The sequence below is a fragment of the Megalobrama amblycephala genome, linkage group LG9, assembly GCF_018812025.1.
Source record: "Megalobrama amblycephala isolate DHTTF-2021 linkage group LG9, ASM1881202v1, whole genome shotgun sequence".
Classification (NCBI taxonomy): domain Eukaryota; kingdom Metazoa; phylum Chordata; class Actinopteri; order Cypriniformes; family Xenocyprididae; genus Megalobrama; species Megalobrama amblycephala.
The window spans coordinates 28,514,281-28,536,042 of NC_063052.1; the positions used below are offsets into that span (position 1 = coordinate 28,514,281).

Below are 21,762 nucleotides of genomic sequence, written 5' to 3' on the forward strand. Positions count from 1 at the left end.
GGGCTATAGCCAAGCCGTAAAAACTAGACTATAAATTGCCTCGATTTCGCCGGGTGGACTAAAAGCAGACTACACATAGCCTATCCAATTCAGAGCTAAATCGTGACTACATATAGACCATGTCATGAAATGCCACTTAAATCTTGTAGAAATCATTGACATTGCGAACATGATGAGATATCAACCATCTCAAGCACTTCCTGTCCAAAAACTACAATAAATCAGGATTGACTATAGGTGGGCTACAAATAGCCGGTCTGACTATGAGCTAAATCGTGGCTACGCACAGCCTACACAATATAACATGTCATAGATGTGAAACCAAACACCTTGTAATCACTGTTGACTTCACTTACATGATGCAATAACATACAACTCGCAAGTTATTTTGGCAAAAACGACATGTAACCAAATGAAAGATTATTTTGGCTAAAAGTGGGTTACACATAGCCGGACTATATCGGGTCTATAGTTAACCGAGACGGTGAAATGACGGCTATTGCTTGCTGGGTTAGGCTATATTCACAATTTCTATTATTTGTACATTCAATTTTTTATTTCAATGTTGTAATTAGCAACTAATTTACCTTTGAAGCATATTTGACAGCATTAATTAAAGTTTCTTAAGGGTCAAGATCAAGTTATCTGCATCTCCTGCGCTTCATCAAGCCACTCCCATAATATATGTCGCGGTTCAAATGCACAAATGCATGTATGGCGTAGACATCTGTACATCATGTGTGTAAAACTCCCAAAAAAAAAAAAAATATTACGTAATCATTCCCTCACGAATGAATCTCTCACAGAGTAAAACTGTCGGTGTCTATATTATGACACTACACGGCATTATAGTGTTATTTGCAAATTTATTTTTAAATCATTATTATTGTCCCTGGTTTACATTAGGGTACTCCTGTGGGAAAGTAGCAGAGGCTGGGACAGACTTTAAACATCACCTCCGCTTAAAAATATGCAATCTAATCCTGTTTACATGAAATAAGCCTGCTCCCGAGCAGGTTTGAGCTTACTGACCTGTTGCTATGACAGCAAGTCTAGGAGGAGCTTCGAAGAACCAAACGATCCAAGATCATGCCAAATCGTCAACAATCAAATCCAGCTAACTGAGTTAGCGACGTACGAAGAACGGCCCCAGGTTAGAACAAAGAAAAACAATCACCAACACATTCCACAACAGTCACAAATGTTAAAAAATATTAAATATATGTACTGGATGTAACCTTTTCCAAACGTTAAATGCTTTTAGAAAAAAACAAAAAAAAACAAAACAAAAACAAACTCAGCCAGTTTAAAGATCTTTTTTTTCTTTCGATTTTATATTTAATAATGAAACAGGACAAAAAAGAATAACTTTGTGTTTTATTTTAATACAGTCTATAGTTTTAAGACTACTTGTAGGCAGCCCGGAGGCATGGCAAAAAACATGCAGTCAAAGAATATACACTAACAAGAAGCGACAGTCAATAGAACGTTCCATTGAAACACCGGCGCCCAGCAGCAGTCCTGCGTTTCCACTCCATTTAGTTTAATGAATATACAATTTTCCAAATAACAAAACAAATCGATAATAGGCCTATAGCTCATATTTTTCTTTTGAAAAAGTCGTATTCATTTGAATGAAATATTTTTCCCTCATTTGAGTGGGAACATTTTTGGGGAGTTCTTGCTTGTGTCTCAGTACATTTCATCTCACTTCATTTACCTAACAGACCTGAATCCTTCATCGTCAATGAAGCCTGGTCTTTAGATTTAGATTTTCATCTGGCCTGCAGGGCAAATAGAACATTGTGTCCCTTTGTTTTCACTTCCTTTTTACTTTAATTATTCCTGAAATCTGTATTGCATTTTGGTGGACTTAAGCTGAGTCTAATCTAAATAAAGATACAATAATAATACATTTAGTACAATACTGTATGTAGTCAAATAAAACTTCAGAATCATTTTTTATTTTTATTTTTATTTTTTATCTTTTCTTTGCTTAGCACACAGTGGCTGCGTTCAGCCCTGACAAAACGTTGCAAAACGGTTTTTAAACGGAAACGGTGGTGCGTTGAACACCCTGTTCTGATGACGCAAGTGTTGACACTATGGCAGCTGAGAAGGCCATTCTATGTGTTCTTTTTGAAGAATTTTCGGAGCCTGATGAAGTCGTGTTTAATACTACAAAATACACTCGATGTTACAGTCACTGCCCTTGCCGTCCAGAATAAAAGAGAACATCCCAATCGAGTGAAAGGATTTTTGGAAACTTCTAATTATTGTGCTACAACATTTGCCTTGCATTTCAGCATGAAAAGACAAACATTTCAGGTGAAGGATAATCCACTTCTTACCTCCGAGACTGTGTTGATCTATATTATTTTTATTGTGAGTATTAGGCTTATCATTATTGCTGATCACTGTTGTTGTGCTATGATATTGTAATATTTACCATTATATAATCAGAGGAGTATAGAAAAGTTTATGAAAGTGTCACTTCACAATACAACAGCAAAATATATAAGTATAGTATTTCTATGTTACATTAATACCCATTGTGCGAGCTGTCTTTTTAATAATGGTTTATATAGCCTACATCTTGCCGCTGACTGGGCTGACATTTCTGACACACCCACCAAACAAGAGAAAACGTATCTCAAACCCGTTGCACACCGTTTCCAGGAAACATGTCGTTCAACCCGGAAAACGTAACAAAACGTTGCGCACCGGTTTAAGCTTGAACGTGCCCAGAATTATTCATTTGATATTGGAAGAAGTCCACACCCAAAAGCTGAGTTTGTACAGGCAGATCTATTGTCAGAACTCTCCGAGTCAGTGTTCAGAGCTCAACTTGATAGCTGAATCGACGGCAGTGTCTTGTTCTACAGACTTTATCCTGAGAAATACAAGGTAACACCTCTCAGATTATGATTCTTAAACTTAGCTAAAATGTAAAAACCTAACGGTTAGTTAATGTCGTATTTGTTTGTTATTTATGGTTAAATTGTGTTAGCGATGCTACGTCTGTAATAAAATAAATAAACGTAAGTTAAAAATTATTGGTAGGCCTATTTGTATAAAGAAATTTAAGGCACTCACATGGGATATGCTAATAGCCTATTAAAAGGCATTTACTTAAAAAGGGCTATACCATTACAAGCTAGGACTGATGTGTTGTATTATTTACTACTATTGTGTTATTTTACTGAATTATTATTATTATTGTTCTACCCTATTTATTATTATTATTTTTCATTTTTAGTGTGACAAGAGACAGTGAAAGACATTTTTTTTTGTATATTGCTATTTATGTTTATTGATTGAGACGCTCTGTAAGAATCAAACACCCAGTTAATCAGGAAGTGAGGGAGTTGAGGGAGAAGCAGATGAAAACCTGTCTAACCGGTCTTGTGGCAGAGTTTTTGTTAATAGAGGTCCGGTCGTGCTCTAATTATCAGTGGTTCGAATCTGCCCTCATATAGTTTTTTTTCCTCATAGAGTTCAAAGAAGTTGATTAATGTTTGTAGGCTATATCAAGAGCAGGGACAAGTTTGTGTGCATTTTGTTAGTGATTTCCCTGGAAAGAAGAATCAAGCGATAGATTGACGCGCATGTCTGAAGACTAACTTACACGAGCCACAACGTTTCTCAGCATGATTTCAAAAACAACACGTTTCAGTGCTAGTTCGCTTCTTATTTAACTCAAATCAACGTCAACTCATTTTATTTGCATTATATCCGTGCAGCAAGATGACCATTTCGACCCAAAAGCACATTCTTTTCACGAATGTTGTCGCGAGTCATGTTCTCGCTGATGCAAGGAGAGGTTGAGTTTTGATCGTGCGCATGTATCTGATCGAGAGCAGAGCCATTTGTGCTCGCGCATCACTTGGATGCGCTCTCGACGTTTACCATTAAAGTATCGCCATAGAAACGGCCTTAAATAAACTATTAAAAGGGTGAAGATCGTGTCTGAAAGATCGTGTCCAATCGATTTTTTATTGGTTAAAATCAATGGAGAATATCTCGTATTTTTCTGTGGGTGCTCGGGGGCTGGAGCAATGCATTTGTGTGCCCTGGTCGGCTCTGTATAAAATGTCTATCATGAAAGTCTTTGTTTTGACAGGAATCTTTGGTCTGTGAGAGCAGATCTGTCAATGGCTTCACAGACCATAAACTTCATCACTTGGAATGTTAATGGACTTAAGCAACACAAAGATCAGAAATTTCAAGAACTGCAAAATGCTGATGTCGTTTTCTTACAGGAAACGCACATTGGAGTAGGAAAGGAAAATATTACAGAAGGTCTAAAAAATGAGTGGCATGTTTTCTACACAAAATATACCCCCTTTAGCAAGGGCACAGCCATACTAGTGAGGAAAAGACTAGATTTTGAATGTATAAGTGATGAAAAGGATAACTGTGGAGCTTATGTTGTGTTAAAATGTAAACTGGAAGGTCAGCTGTACACTCTTGTTAGTGTTTATAATCATGAAAAAGACACAAAAACCCTTGATAATCTTTCAAGGTACCTTCAGTCAATGACCACAGGGCTGCTGGTGATTGGTGGAGATTTCAACACAGTTCTCAATAGATTTACTGACAAAAAATGGATTACCTACAAGATGATAAAGAACAGAACTCATAGTAAACTGCTCTCATTTGTGGAGAAATTAACAAAATCTCTTCAGCTGGTTGATGTCTGGAGAAGAAAGAACCCCAAAAAGCAGGATTATACATTCCACATAAAAGATTGTCCTGTGTCCAGGCTGGATTACTTCTTTGTTCCAGAAGAATGTATGTGGCGTGTCAGTAGTTGTGAAATCAGGCACTCAAAGATCACAGACCATCACCCTGTGTCTTTAGAGATCAACAACATCCCCGCAATGCCTTTTCAGAATGATCCACAGATACAATCAATCTACCAACTTTTGAATCATAAAAATGATCTTTTGACAGATGAGATGGGTTCATCACTGGGTGAAGAAAGCTCACATGCGGTCAGTGAAGTTGACATTGTGTCAGCTGTACATTCTCTTCAAGTATCAGACACACCGAGACCAGACGGCATCCCAGTTTCCTTCTATAAAAACAACATTCAGGTCATAATTCCGTACATTAAGACACTCTATGACAGAATCCATAGTGGTGCATTTAACTGCTCTGAGACATATTTTAATGAATCTCTGAAAAGTTCATATAATGATAGTCAACACTTTTTTAATGTTGACTATCTCATCATCGCAACTATTCTGGCAAGACGTCTAGAAGATTTCTTGAAGCCTGAGTCAAAGGGGATGCTAAAAGATTCGGCTACTATCATGATCACTTCTAAAACACTCAGCACTCAAACAATTCTATGCTGTCTTAAGGATGAGATGGAGCAAAAGCTGTCAAATTCAACCCTTTATCAGGACTTTCTCACTGTGCAAAATCTCCTCAGAGATGCAGAGGATTTTTCTTCCCAGAAAGACAACTTGCTGTGCCAGGGCTGCCCTTTGACCCCAATACTCATAACTTCAACACTAAAATGTTACACCTTAAAGCTATGTAAGAATTTAAGCAATTATGCAATTCATGTTTTCAAACTAAGTGTGATAGTTTGCATTCCTTCTGAGGACCTAGATAAGGTAAATGCTATGGTGAACAGGACCAATGAAGAATATGATATTGAGACATTATCTAGTGGAAAAGGACATAAACCGTTACATCTAAGTAGCGTGCATGATAAGGCTTCAGGTGAGGATTGGGATGAAGTCATGGAAGCAGCAGAACAAAATTGTCCTGAAAGTGATACAGAGAGTGAGGTGTGTGAAGAGAGTGATTATGGGTCTAATGGACATGAGGAAAAAGATAAATCAATGGAAAGTGATGGAAGGTGAGGATCACACATCATTATCAAGAAGATGACTAATAATATTTGGTGGACTTTATTATAACAGACAAGGAACACCCAATGGAATGAAGTCACATCATTTAATGTGTGTGTGTTCCTGTATTGTTCCCATATTGGACAAATTGTATTTTAGTCTCACCTATTCATTCCTTTTTGTTGGAAATTTCAGAGTGAACAAATTTTGCACTTTTTATAACAACCATAGCCATATTGAATATATTCAGATTTTTTTTTGAGTGTGTTCAGTGGCAAATGTACAACTTTTTTAAAAATGTACTATTTGTTTACTTGCTTGCTTACGTACGTATTTACTCATCTGTTGCAGGACGACCATGTATGCAGTTGTTACCTTGCAAGACTCAGATGAGGTGATGGTGGTAGCATCAAACTGGTTAAGCGAAGACAAGAACCAATGTTACTGGCCTCCATTCAAATCAACAATAAAATGCTTGGAAGCTGTTCAGAATAGAATTGAGCCTTCAACAGGAGAGAAACCATGGGAGAAATTAGCTATTCTGTTTCATGCAGAATATGGTAACAGTTACTTTAACTTCTTTTAAATGTTGCATGTAATTTGTTGCACTTTTTGCTTAAGTTGTCCAACAAGGCTGGAGACATGACATTATATTTACATTTACAACTTTTATTTTTGAACTGAAATTCGAAGAAAGCATCTAATTCATCTATCACTTAAGCATGGTTCATGTCACTAGGCAAGTAAATGTAATCGGCCATTTAAATGAAAATATAAAATAAATTAGCCTATATATATATATATATATATATATATATATATATATATATATATATATATATAGATAATATATTATCAATTTATTGCATTATCACGTTATGATCTAATATTCAAAATATTTCAATAGTTCAACGGTGTTTAATTTGAGAAATTTCAATATAAAAATAGCCTATTTGTGGAAAGTGCATCTAATTAGTGTTCTTTTTTCCACACAAAAAACAGGCATCTTTTATGACTCAAGTTCTTGATAATATAATATTTTCTTATCTTATTGTAGGCACTTATGAGCAGGCCAAGGAAAAGCAAGCAGCAGTGAGTGAACAGACAGAACAGTAAGTAAAAATGTAGTATTGTAATCAAATAGATTTGGAAAAATATGATAAAACTTCTGTGTCATAATATAATAATATCATAATAAAACAATACATAGTATGGGCTATTTGGTGCTTTCATATTATAGTCATTTATTAATAATATTATTTTATGTAAACAGACCAGTCAAACCAAAACATCAAGTAATAGAAACATCTCCATTGTCTTCTGTACCATCACAATCTGCTCTGTCAGGAATTTCTTCTGATGGTAAGTCATTTTGTAATCATTTAAAATGAGAAATTGTATTTTTTTCATTGCACTCCTAAACATAATTCCGATCATAACTTTTCATACTTGGTGAAAGGAATTCACCTTAACTAGATGACAAACATATACATGGTATATGTTAATTAAATGTAGGATAATTGAAATAATCAGATTTTTTTTTTTCTTTAGGCAGTTTGGCCCAAAACATCCAGCCTATAATAGTCAACCAAGGTATGAAATTTCTTCTTCCCAAAAAAAAAATATATATATAATTTTTGATTTAGAACAAAAGTGATGTGTTTGATTTCTCTGACAGGCATTAAAAGAAAACATGAATCATGTGATTCACATACCAGTGCAAAGCCACATTCAGGCAAGTAATTCTGAGTATGTCCATCTCTTATCTATGTTGACCGGGAGGGGACATGTTCGGTTCACTTAGTTTTGTTGTGGCCATGATGACATATAAACTCGTGGGAACGTAAAAAAATGTTGTGGCCACGCGATGTGAAGTCGTGGCCTTGAGGTTGTATGTTGAGGGAATGATATATTTTTCTTGTGGCCATGAGTTAAATATGTGTAAACAACCTTCGGGACCAGCAACCTGGAATTATCAGAAATGGATAAGACTATAATGATATTTATTTTTAATTTAGAAAAAGAACAGAATTAAGAAATTATTATATTAACATAGTGCATATTATATTGTATAATTGCGTGTGATGTTGCTCAGACAGCATTCAAATGAAGTTTATCAATAAATGTTTAAATCATTTTAATCATTTAAAATGTTTTAAGCAATTTAATCCCATCCAACAGTCTTTTAAATCCATTCACTGATCGTTTATTTTTTATTTAATTTTTATATTATTATTAGTTACATTTGTAAATTTATTTGCTTTATTTTCCCCTTCATTTCCCATATATCTTTTTATTAACATTCTGTATGTTACTTAAAGTTTGTATTCTGTAAATACTGTAAAGTACTGTTTTCACTTGTAGCCCCTCATGCCTGTGACAGCATTCGAATTAAGTTAAAAAAAATAAGTTACTATTAATAGGCTATAGCCTATGTTAAAAGAATATTTTGTTTATTATTTGTATAACCTATGAAAGCTTTATTTATGATTTTATTTTATTTTATAGGCGCATGGGAATTTTACAGGAAGTTCATTTATGGGAATTTAACACACACACACATATATATATATATATATATATATATATATATATATATATATATATATATATATATATATAGTAGACTTTTTCTAGTAGGCTACTCGCCGATACCTATGCCTATACATTTATTAATTTCTCTCTCTCTCTCTCTCTCTTTTTTTTTTGATGTTGCATATATAGGTTATATAGGTTAATATCATTCCTTAATTCCACCCTTATTTTTCATTCTTAATTAAAAATAAATATTATTATAGTCTTAACCATTTCTGATAATTCTTGCTATGGTTGCGCAGGTTGTTTACACATTTAAGAGAAAAATATATTGTTCCCTCACCATATGATCTCGAGGCCACGACATAAGGATGTCGTTACCTCGACAAAATGATCTTGTGGCCATGACTTATTATCACGTTCGTACAAATTAATATCTCATGACCATGACATATTATTACATTCCCACGAGTTTATATGTTGTGGCCAAAACTAAATGAACCGAACATGCCCCCTCCTTGTCACCGTACTTATCTCTAATTATTGATATAAAAATACCAGGGGCCCATACCATGATGGTAGTCAAACAAACTCAGGGTTACAAGATTAGTTTCAAGTTGACAAAACCAAACCAATTCAATTAGACTTTGTTGGTACCATGACACTGATCATCAACTTTCTCTGTCAACTCAGCTTTTGATCCTGAGTTCATAGAGTGCATGCACATGAAAATGTGACATCAGTAGTGAACATACTGGTATTCCAGATTTCAATATTTGTTAGATTAAATGCCTGCTTGATGTCTCTGAAAGTTTTAAAGCAGTCTTCTGTGCCGCTTTCAGACTGGTCACATCCGTAACCTAGAACAACTGTCACGTTGTTTTTTTCCTCATAAATGCGAACACGTTTATGCTCTGTGGAGAGCCAACCCTTCTTCATTCGGTGGGCTGTATATTACTTTTGGTTTGCTCAGTGTAATTTACAGAATTCCTAAAAAAATATATTCCTAAAACTTGGTGACTTTTTTTGTCATGTCCTTAACGCTGTATATTTCCCTCATCTAAAATATAAAACGATTTTATAGACTGACATTTTTCTAATGTCTGGACTCCTTTAGTAAGGGAATATGAATATATAAATAGATGGTTCAATTTGTTGTTATTAAATGCATTCTTTGAGAGTTTATATTTCAAATTTTGACTCAAAATGTCACGTCCATTGCCCTTCTGTCATCTCTGTGAACTTGAGCACGTAACAAACATGAACCGTACTTCCCTCACAGACACGAGAAATACTATAGAAAGCGTGAAAACAAAGAGCTGCCTAGGGGCCCCTGACCACCTTAATCTGCCCCTGGTGACATTAGTAATATTCAATACTATTTAGGGCGGATAGGGTGGTTAGTATCCACATCGGGATGCAGTGACTGTCTTTAATAGGTGTTTTTAGGGAATGTTTGCATTTATTCACAAGTTACATAGACAGAACGTTACTGTCGTGGATCCGTTTTTCCCATAACAACACGCTATAAACACAGCAACTAAGCCCAAAGAATTCACAACATTTTATTACAATAGTGTATACAATTTTCATTGAACATGTTCTGATGTGTTCTTATGGAAATATGATCCCCCAGAGCACCACCACCCTCAGAATATGTTGTAATGTACAATTTCCTAGAGAACGAATTTAGCCCTCTACGTTCTCGTTTTTTTTTTTTTTTTTTTTTTTTTTTCTGAGAACCTATGAAATCATAATGACACGTCCAGTAAATTATGCTCTGTCTGTACATATTTACCTAAGGGTGGTGCTGTTCTAGGGATCATATTTCCATAATAGCACATCACAACATGGTGTAATGCAAGATTTCGCTTGAATTAATTTTCTTGCCCCCTCCACTTGCTCAGTTTTGATAATATTTGGAAAAATAAATGAAATAATGTATATATTTAATCTGATACAGATTCTACTGTTCTGCAGCAGAACTCGCACTGTTTCCCTATCAGTTACAATACCATTCAACCACTAGGCTATTTCCATATCGTCGCTGTCCAATGAAAACCACGTATGTCCATTTTGCCGATTTTGAGATTTTTCGACGGATTGAATGTCCAGGTTCATTTCCGTATACAGTATGATTCACATATCTAAATGGCCAATGAAAAGTTGTGAAATCATGTCATCTGATTTTCACGTATATCCATTTGGTGTCAAAGCTGTCAATCACGCAGCGTATCTCCCGCCCTGTGGAAGCATCTCGCCGGTCTCGTGAAGTTTCATCGAAGCTCAGCACTGGATAGCCGAATAATACTGTGAGGTAAAGTATCAGCAAACGTTTTTGACAACTGTTCTCAAGTAAACGTTTCCCCCCTGACGCCAGACGTACGTCCAGAAGTGACAAAATTACGGTAGGACTGTGCAAACAAAGTATCTGTCTAGCATTACCATGTCAGTGTATTGATTCATTGTCCCTTCATAGTTTGCAAGAGACATTTAATAAATGTATAATTAATATTAAATAAACTAAGCGTATTTAATAAACTAAGACGTAGGCTATTTAATAAACTGAGCGTATTCATCTGTCAATATGAAACGCGACTTGGCCATTCTAATTAATGATCGGAAGAACGCGTATGGACCACCGTTACTATAAAATATGCACGTATGTCCATTTAAACTCAATTTTGGTCAAATGTGGATTATATCATTACACTGGCAAGAATATGGTTACATGTAAAGATGCCGTACCAAGTATGACAACGCTACATTCAACTGCTTTTGAAATACGGTGTTTTTTTCACTTCCTGAAAAGTAACCGTTTTGGACATACGTGAGTTTCATCGGGCAGCGACGATATGATATAACCATGACATCGGTCCGAGGTTTGAAGTTTAAACCAAGTCAAAACTATGACTTTAAAAATAACAATAACCGACAACTGAACAGCAACACAAGAGGAACTTAAATGCACAGTTATAATGAATATAGCAACTAATGATCAAACAGCAACAGAAAACACAGGAAACATGAAACAAAGATGAGCAACCTAAAAGTCCTTGATAAAGAAAGTAACTAATAATCATCACCAAAAACACAATACACATGTTACAGCCGTGGAGCATAAGTTATTATGGCAATAAACACAGCTGAGCCACAGGGTTGGCACAAACTAAACTGAAACATGGCTTGCCACCTAAACCGGCTTCATGGTATAGGCCCAGGGATGGTTGTAACACATGATGAGGGGTAACACTGTCAGTTTAACCATTTTAAAATTAGCTAGAGAGATGAAATCACTATCATACATGATATCCATCCTCCTCAGTTGACAGTAGAAGCTGTAAGTCTGTGTGTACAAATTTAATGGATTTACTGGACTAAACTGTAAATTTGATTAAATTAACGTGTACAAAATTGAACCGATATCAGGCAGGTTGTAAAAACAGTACTCTTTGTAATTGACATTAATTTACATGGTTTCAAAATATTTTGTAGGAGCTAAATGTTGGAAATGCATATCAAAGATATATTTGAGATAAATACTCCAAAAAACAAAACAAACAAACAAACAATAAGTGTTACAACCATCTCCAGACTGCTTAAGTGTACAATGTTTATCAGTTTGCAATGTACTCTATTTTGTGTGCAATTAAACAATCTCATTATGAATTCTCATACTTTTCCTGAACACAGATATGTTCGAATTGAAGATGGCGAAACAGATCATGACAAAAGTTAAAATTAGAATTCAAAACATTAACAACACAGACAGAGCAACAGCTATACTGACAAGCGACATTTTGTAAGTTTATGAACCATTTTGTGAAATGTGTATAATTATTAAGCTTAAATGTTCAGTTACATGTATTTGTGTCATGATATAGAGATGCCATAACAACAATGGACGAGATGGATAAAGACAACAGAAAAAAGGAAACCATAGGTGTTTTTGGAAAGACGGGAGAAGGAAAGAGCTCCCTCTTCAATGCAATCTTGGGAATAGATTATTTACTGCCATCTGGTAGTTTTGGTGCCTGTACATCTGCTGTTACTCAGGTTGAAGCCAATCTGGCTGACTCCAACTACATAGCAGAGATTGAACTCATCTCCAAAGAGGTTCCTCATTAACATCTATCTATCTATCTATCTATCTATCTACATTTTTTGAAGATGATAAAGTGTTTTGTTTGTTCTGTTTTGCAGCAATGGGAAGATGAGATTGCTTTAACTGACAAAAGTATCGGAACTGTTAAAGAAAGGATCACTGCAGTGTATGGACAGGGTGCAGATATGAAAACAGTGGAGGAACTTAAGAAAGATGACAAATATGCTGAAATTGAAACAGTTTTGTCAACAAAAACAAAAACAATTTCACACTCTAAAGTAAGGGCTAAATACATGGAGCAGACACATGGCTTAGTTGTCACACTTATAGTCCACTAAATATTTCTCAGGTTATGCTTGATTTAAAATAAGTCAGTTCCTGTCTAGGCATATAGATTAATGTCATAGCTACAAAAAACAAACAAACAAACAAAAACTATTGAACATTTACACCAGTATTGCTAAAGTAAAAAATTACAGTTATACCTAAGCCTTTTGACCAGACAATCTTGATCTTTTGCCTTTTGAACTTTTAGACCCAACAAACAAAAACCAAATTTTTTTTGTTAAAATCTGTCTTCATTATATAGTTGACTCTGAATGCATTGTGTTCACTTGTTGATACTACAATATAACCCCTCTGGTTCTACTTGCACCTCTTCGAGCGGGAATTCGAAGCAGCATTTTTAGTATGGGAGGTGGGCGCGCTCACAAGAGGGGCTTTCGCACCGGAGGAACCTTTTCATAGTTCCCAGATTTTGCAGTGTTCTCTTCTGGCCGACAGCGAACAGTGCGTGATTATGATTCAGGCAGAGTTACAGGTCATAAGTCCAATTGGGATCACAACAGTCAAAATATTTATTCTAGTTCCATCTAGTTGAAGAGAGTATTCATCACGCCGGTATGGGATTATTTGTTGGGAATCTGTGCCACTGGTTGGGAATCTTGTTGACACAATCTCTGCTAACACTTCAGGGATGCGTTGTGGTCGTGTCTAGGTGCAGGTGCTCCATCTGATCTGGATACGGCCCGGATACGGCTGATTACGCTAAACCTCGGGATAAACAGAGAGACTAATATTAGTGTAGATGCCATTCTTCTTCTGATGTAACGAGTACATCTGGTGTTCTTACTTAGTTTCTATAACTGAGATCCTAGATCTATTCGGTGCAAAAGCCCCTAAGGACACTAAAGACCACAGGCTCTAACGTCAGTTAATAGTGCACTTCATGAGGCCATGGGAGTTAGGGCTGGGCGATTATATCGCATGCAATTGTCACGCGCATTTCGTCAGTAAAGCCGGTTCCCTGATTACCGCTAAATCACCATCACCTGCTTTCAAATGGAGCGGCATTTAATAGACAGAGCCGTAGTTCACTGATAAGCCACGCAATATCGCGTTCATATCGCAGATGAATCGCCTTCGATAATGAATGCGATATTGCGTGGCTTATCAGTGAACTACGGTTCTGCCTATTAAATGCCGCGCCATTTGAAAGCAGGTGATGGCGATTTAGCGGTAATCAGGGAACCGGCTTTACTGACGAAATGCGCGTGACAATCGCATGCGATATATCGCCCAGCCCTAATGAGAGTGAGGTTTTACTCACACAGCTCGTACTAGCTGGCCTTTGTTACAACAGCTATAGTAAAAATACGATGATACTATTTGGAAAATTCACAACAATTATTCGAATGTGGGATGTGAATTAGATGTTTCACACCAACATACAAAATAGCATTTAGAGAAAACACACATTCATGTGACTGGAGCTTTAAAAACCTTATAACACTGTAATTTCAAGTAATTTCACTCGGCGGCCATCTTTGAAATGCCTCTCGGGCATTCAAGTGCAGATCCTATCTCTTTGAATGGGGAAACATCAAATTCTCCAAAGCTGTTTGCCAAGCTTTCGATTAAATTTCATGTTTGAAATCACCAATGAAATCTGACAACTGTCTCATAAATTTTGTTTCTAAATGGTCAAATCATGACAAAAAACTGTATTTTTCAGGCTGGATCAAGCTAAATGCCCTAAATGCGCGTCTCTTGTGCCTGACTGTTTTTATAGGAACCGGAGCTTCTAACGACCGCTATAGTGACGCGATGACTTTTCCGAAGAAAAGGCGGGACTTATTCCACCATATTGCGCGTTGCACTTTCGCTCATTCAAAACAATACGAGTGATGCATCTTGAGTTCATTTACAACAGATATTAATATTATGCTTATTGAATTTTTGTTAAAAAAACAAACAACAACAAACAACAAAAAAACTTATTTACTTCAACAGGTCTCTGAATTTTCCAGGGATGTTGCACGTTACATACAACATAGTGAGTCGAGTCCTGGTGGCTGGTACTGGCCACTTGTAAAGAGTGTGAAGATCAAGATTCCAAACTGTCAAGAACTCCTGGAACACATTGTTCTTGTTGATATTCCTGGAACTGGAGACTGCAACAAGATAAGAGATGACATGTGGAAATCTGTAAACACTACATTCAATTTGTTCTGTTAGATAAAAGTAGGATTTTGAAGAATTACTGCACTGACTGCTCTTTTTCATGCAGTTATAATGAATGAGGACTGAAGCTTTCAAGCTTTAAAAAGGGCACAAAAGGTGCACTGTAAAAGTATTGTAAAAGTGTTTCAAAGAACTTAGTCTTCTGAAGCCATGACAGCTTTCTGTGACAGACTACAAACTGTCATTACAAATAATCAGCTTAAGCTTGCAGCATTCATGAGAAAATAATGTCCATTTCATGATAGTAAAGGTTTCCCAGATATGTACATATTTTATTTTGTTTTTATCTTTCTAATTCCATAGACACTGAGAGAGTGCTCTTCTGTGTGGATTGTTAGTGGCATCAAGCGAGCAATCACTGAAACAGACCCCTGGGGGATTTTAAAGCACTGCATTCAAGACTTGGGACCAGGTGGAGAATGCAAAAACATCAACTTCATCTGTACCAGAACTGATAACATTAATCCAACAGAATACCTAAGGTTAGGATAAAGAGATCTTTGTCAATACTCTTTCAATATTTTTTTCAACATAATAAACATATTAAAGTCCCCCTGTGGTGAAAATCAAGTTTTTAAGGTTGTTTATATGTCTATGTGTTGTTTGTAAAAGCATGAGCAAATTCATAAGTCAACACCATTGCTGAGTATTTTCTCTTTAAAACTGCAGTGATCTAAAGACGGTTTCAGAAACACTGACCGCACAAGGGAGTCTCAAAAGAAGCCAGGTTATCCTGGTATATTTTTTCTGTTGATATGAAAAATTGGGTAGATTTAGCTCAGTAAGTTGACCGAGTGGATATCTGAGCTTGTGCGAGTGAGTGGAGGCAGGTCTAATTATCATATTCATGGTTCCATGTATACTAAATGAAGCAAGGGTGTAGAGTTACATTCAAGCTATTTTAAGGCATAAAGATTTTTTTTTTTTTTTCCCCACGGGAAAAAAACCCCCATTCAAATATGTCATTTTGGTGATAAAAGATTAGTTTTAAGAAATAAAATTATTAATTACAGGTGGACTTTAACATTTTCTAAGAATTATTTTTAATTTTTACTTCTTTTAAAATTAACTAATGTATTTTATTTATTTAATTTAGATCTCTTGGACACTCTGGAGACCAAATACCTTTAGACAAGGTAATCTCTCTCTTCTAAGAAAACTTTAGTTCTTATTACAATTTTGATAACACTTCATTTTTACAGTGTCATTGTTACATATGTAACATGTACTATGCAACTAGCCCTCAACCAAACCCTAATCCTTTACATTAAACCTATAGTAAGTAAATGCTGTTAAGTAATATTAGTACTTATATATAATTACACTGTAACAATGACACCTTAAAATAAAGTGTAACCATACTTTTTTTTTTTCTTCACTTAATTTTTCAAGTGAAGAAGGTTTTCTTTGTAAAATCAGCAAGACACTTGTTGTCTGTCATTTCTGTAAAATCCGCTGAATAAAATATGAAAACTTTAAAGGGGTCATGAACTGCATTGTTTTATTGTTTTATAATGTTTCCTGTGGTGTACTTATAATGTTAGTATTTTTCATCTAAAATAGAAATCAAAGGCATTTTTCCTACCCTGATTTTAGCCCTCTGATTTAAACGCTCTGTTTAAAGTGGCGTGTCTGCTGTGAGAATTCATTGTAAAAGCCCACTGCTGCAAATTGCTAACATCTTTGCATATGAAATAAGCATTACATGTGGAACAGTGGAGCACATTTTTACTATTAAAGCTCTCAAGGTTAACTCATCATGAATAGTGTTGATTATTACATTATATTTAGATTGTGGCATGAAAGGTTGCAGTGACAAGCATTGTAGCTGATCACAGACAAGTTGAGTACACGCAAAATGCAGTGATCTCGTCATTGCAACTCAATTTTTTGCACACTAACAAATGCTTTCATCATAACTAACAGTGCAAACACAATGGTAATAAGAGATTTGTTGATTCTAAAAGGAGTTTTGGCGAGAGTCCAGAACTCAGTCACTGATAAATTTGCACTGTTTGATTGACAGCTCCAGCGATTGCAAAGGGAGCGTTCTTTGATTGCTTTTTCTATATATCATTTAATTACAGTTTAAACAACAGATTATTTTCATCCTACTAAAAGGAACAATGTGAAGTTGATCGTTAAGTCAATCACTGGTTTGATTTACTGACACATAGACAAAGAAAATCTGACTCTACATGGATCATTTTATATATATATATATATATATATATATCAGAAATCACTGGTCACAGATCAGACATTAGAATTAACATGGTTACTTACATGTTGTTGCATTACTGTCGAGTCCATATCATAAAAGCCTGATGGCAAAATTGCGAAACTGATACTGAAATTGCGACTGATTTACCAAAGAATCCACAGTGAAATGTACTGCATACAAACAAATAATGCTTAACTGAGACATTCACATTGTCAAATATAAATGAAATAACCACATTCTGTAGTCCCATCCTGTATTGCTCCTCTCTCCTTGTCATCTAAACATGCAGGGGCAAACTTGCGATGATGAAGTAGGTATTAATCTACTTCTGTAGAGGCAGTCTTCACCATAGATAGGTACATTCCAGAATTAATCGTTTGCTGGGCTTGGTAACAATCACACAACTTAAATACAACAGTTGCTGTTTTCCTAAGAATTAACAATGGATTGCTCTGCAAAAATCCAGAAATCCCTGATCTGACTCACAGGCTAATTTTACATTTCCAACTAGTTTAGATAGTTATCTTGCTTACTATCATCCAATGAATCAGATAACAGGTACTTCATCTTATTTGTATCATCATTTTTTTCAGAACCTGAAAACAGAGTGCATACTTCATAGGAACAAGTGTGCAAAGGAAAATGTGAAAAAGAAGTTTGAAAATCTTGAAATCATGGTATATATATGAAATCCCATATTCTCATTCTTATGTTTATGCTTATGCTTATGCTTATGCTTATTCTTATTCTTATTCTTATTCTTATTCTTATTTAGAATTTAAAAGCGAGATTCATCACTGATGTTTTCACTGTCAGCTCCAAGGGCTACTTAGAGAAAAATCCACATCTGGATCCTATTAAAACAGGTAATGACGTACAATTAGAAAACAAAAGTTTGTTTACGTGTCTTATTACTCTCTGTTCATTCAAATATTTTTGCATTTATCTGTAGAAATCCCAAAGCTGCAGGATGTTCTGAAGAACACTAACAGGAGCATTAACCGACAACTGACCAGAGATTATATCAATAAAGCAAAAGGAGTTTTGTCCTTGATCCAGAGTGTCCAACTGGATACAGATGTAAATATGGTATGAGTCAGAATTACTGATATTTTACTTTCAAATGTCTTCAGAAATCAGTCAGTATGTTTAGTCAGTAATTCCTTGCAATTTTTTATTTTATTTTATTTTTTAGGCAGAGATAAAATATATAGTCCATAAAGATTTGGAGGAGAGCCTAGTAAAGGCACTGAATGATTTGGATCATCATTTTGACTCGTCTTATAAGATTTTGGATGAATGTCTCACAAAAGGAGTAGAGGAATCTGTGGAACTGTGTGTTAAAACCACAAAGTCAATGATGGCATCTGTAAGTGTGTTGTGTGTAAAAATGTTGATGTTTGAAAAAAAAAAAAAAACATTCTTATAACTGATTGTTTTTTCTTTTTTTCACTCTAAATAAGGTTGCACCTGATGATAAAAGGGGATTCCATAAAACCCTTCAAGCATTATACAAGAATAAAGGATGCTATTGGCCAAAAAACTGGGATGCACCCCTAGATCTAAACATGATCTTGGCCAAACACATGCATGACAACATCGATAAGGAGTTTAATTCTATTTTTCCGTATGTTCTGCTGTCATTACCTATACACTATACCTTCAGATGACAACAACAAAAACAATGTACAGTGTTGCATGTATTGAAATATATAAGCACATGTACATCAGCTAGTGGTATAGAAATGTATACAAATATATTCTGACTGACTCAACTCATGATATTCAAAGGCCTTTAAGACAATAATGCAGATGACCTGAAAGGGTATAGGATGACTATATTTGACTTATTAGTACCCATTTGTTCATGTCTCATTTAAATTCTACTTTTTGTGTTATTGTTTTTTGTTTATTGCTCTTATTACTACAGGAATGATGCCAATATCAAAACAGGGATATCAGTGCAAGAACAAATTGCTAAATTCAGTATCATCCAGAGTGGCACTGATTACTTACCATCTTCCATGCTATACCACATGGAAAACTTCATCAAAACAGAGGCGAGTTGTCTTTATTTTTACTTCCATTCATTTATAGTACATCATCTATTTACAGGTAACTCTATGCTTAATCAAGCATGCAACAAATTGCCTTTATAACAAATCTCTTTCAAAACAAAACAAAACAAAAAAAACAACAACAAAAACATTGTTGAGTCTCAACGTTGATCATGGCATTTATACTTACTAATACATTTATTAATAATAATAATAATAATAATAATAAATATAGCTGCAAGCAGCAATTACGGGGCCAAGCACAAAAACGGCACAAGAAGCTAGCCAACATTGCTGGGAGCATTATACTAACTGTAACAGTGAGCAATTAAAGACCTATTAAGATCATTTTAGGCAAAAGAACTGAAAAATGATCAAAAATGAGGATTTACTGGTTCATCACTTTTGACCAATAGGTGGCGCTGTGTCCAAATTGTTGTGGTATGGTCAGAGTGACGTGACAATGATATTTGCAAAGTTTGGTGTCAATATGTCAAAGCATTGCAGAGATACAGCTTCAAGAGTTGTTTTTGCATCGCAGCTCAAATTCTTTGCTCAGGTATACGAAAACTGTTTGATATATCAACTTGAAATCCATAACTTATTATGGTAAAAATATATGGTAAAATGGTAAAATTGGTAAAATTGGATATCAATCGACTCAACGTGATGCCCCGAATCTAACAAGACCAAATGTATGATTTTTGGACAAACCCATCAGAAGTTATAAGCAAAAATGACCATTTTCATATCTCTGCACCCCAGTAGGTGGCGCTGTGCCGAAACACTGCATGATGCCTCAGGTCATACTTGTGATGACATGTACGAAGTTTGGTCTGAATAAAGCGTTGCGGAGATACAGCTTTATGTCCATTTTCGCAAGCACTACGTACAATTAGTTTGAATCTTTTTCGAAAACGGTTTGAGGAATCAACTTGAATTCCATAAAATTTTGTCGGCATGGTCTGAAGATGATCTGGTTCAATATTCGTGAAAATCAAAGTAACGGCCTAGGAGGAGTTCGAAAAAATAGGTTTTTCAGAAAATTCAAAATGGCGGAAAAATTTTCATGACGTTAAATGACGTCATATGGTGCATTCGAATCATCTTGACCCGAGGAATCAGAGGAAATCAGAGAGAATTTTGTTTCTAGCCCTTATGGTTCAAAAGTTATTAGCATAAACATAAGTGCAACTTTGGACAGCTGGTGGCGCTAGAGGGATTGAGTTAGAGACTCCAAATTTGCTATGGACAAAGGTCAGACTGTCCTCTAACTGTGTGCCAAATTTCACAACTTTCCCGCAAGCGATTCTATGGGCAAAAAGAACGCCAACAGATACAATAGGTGCCTAAGCACCTTCGGTGCTTGGCCCCTAATAATAATAATTGTATCTGCTTTAACCTTTAAAGGAAACCAGAGTGAAGGCAGCGCTCAAAAGAGAAGTTGTTTATAGAAAGAAGGAAATCTACTCATCAATTCAAACAACAATTCAGAATCAAATGACTACTGGCTATGAACGTAAGGCTCTCAGAGACATTCGATGTTTGTATTGCCTATGTTAAAGAATATTAATGAACATTAAATGTTGCCTAATACAGAAGCTGCAAAGTTGAAAGGAAATAAAGCCATGGAGAAGAGGGAAAACATAATAATGGCAACAATTGAATTGGAAAAATACAACATGTATAAAAATGCACAAATGAAAGTGCTGAATGAGTTCATGCTCTTAAAGGTATTGTATTTCACAAATTCCCAGTATTATTTGAACCTATATATATATCCTTTACTGATCCTTTCTGAAGATATTTACCAACAATATAATACTATCTCATTTTTGTTGTTTCTTTCTGAAGTGCTATATATGCAAGACCTTAGAAAATGAGCTAAAGGGATCAGTGGAACGCTCATTTCCTCAAACCAGCAAAACCACCCTGATGGGTAAAAGAGTATTAAATAACATTTTTTAGAACTGATCTGATGCATAGTAAATTGCTTGAGTGATTATTCTGAATCATGGCCCTGTTTAAATAATCACAAATATACTTCAAACTCAGGCTTAAGACCCAGTAATATGTCTTTTCTAGATGTCTCCAGAGAGATTAACAAGCTGGAGAAACTGTCAAAGCAGCTATCTGACTGAAATCATCATTTAAAAATGAGGACAAGAGAAACAGCATCTCAGCATTTTCAGTTATTTCAGGATAAAAGCATTTGTGACCCTGGACCACAAAACCTGTAATAAGTTGCATGGGTATATTTGTAGCAATAGCCAACGATACATTGTATGGATCAAAATTATTGATTTTTCTTTTAAGCCAAGTAAAAATCATGTTCCATGAAGATATTTTGTAAATTCCTACTGTAAAAATATCAAAAAATTATTTTTGTGAGTGGATATGCATTAAAGGACTTCATTTGGACAATTTTAAAGGCGATTTTCTCAATATTTT

At 35.3% G+C, this 21,762-nt stretch overlaps 1 protein-coding gene across 2 annotated transcripts; it reads left to right on the plus strand.

The window, feature by feature from the left end:
* Positions 1-2,677: 2,677 nt before the first annotated feature.
* Positions 2,678-21,646, plus strand: LOC125275516 (nuclear GTPase SLIP-GC-like). Of its 2 annotated transcripts, XM_048202517.1 has the most exons (23): positions 2,678-2,907; positions 4,124-5,875; positions 6,219-6,427; positions 6,925-6,979; positions 7,141-7,229; positions 7,419-7,460; positions 7,546-7,602; positions 12,096-12,204; positions 12,287-12,518; positions 12,606-12,785; positions 14,800-14,994; positions 15,334-15,512; positions 16,127-16,166; positions 17,848-17,931; positions 18,030-18,120; positions 18,207-18,343; positions 18,450-18,623; positions 18,718-18,881; positions 19,185-19,314; positions 20,722-20,830; positions 20,911-21,044; positions 21,166-21,250; positions 21,397-21,646. In XM_048202517.1, exons 2-23 carry the CDS (start codon positions 4,155-4,157, stop codon positions 21,450-21,452), a joined length of 4,272 nt encoding a protein of 1,423 aa, XP_048058474.1. In that variant the 5' UTR covers positions 2,678-2,907; positions 4,124-4,154; the 3' UTR covers positions 21,453-21,646. The 2 variants fall into 2 exon arrangements, with proteins under 2 accessions (XP_048058474.1, XP_048058475.1); XM_048202518.1 differs by lacking the exon at positions 4,124-5,875 and having other exon boundaries at positions 2,686-2,907.
* The last annotated feature ends 116 nt before the right edge of the window (positions 21,647-21,762 follow it).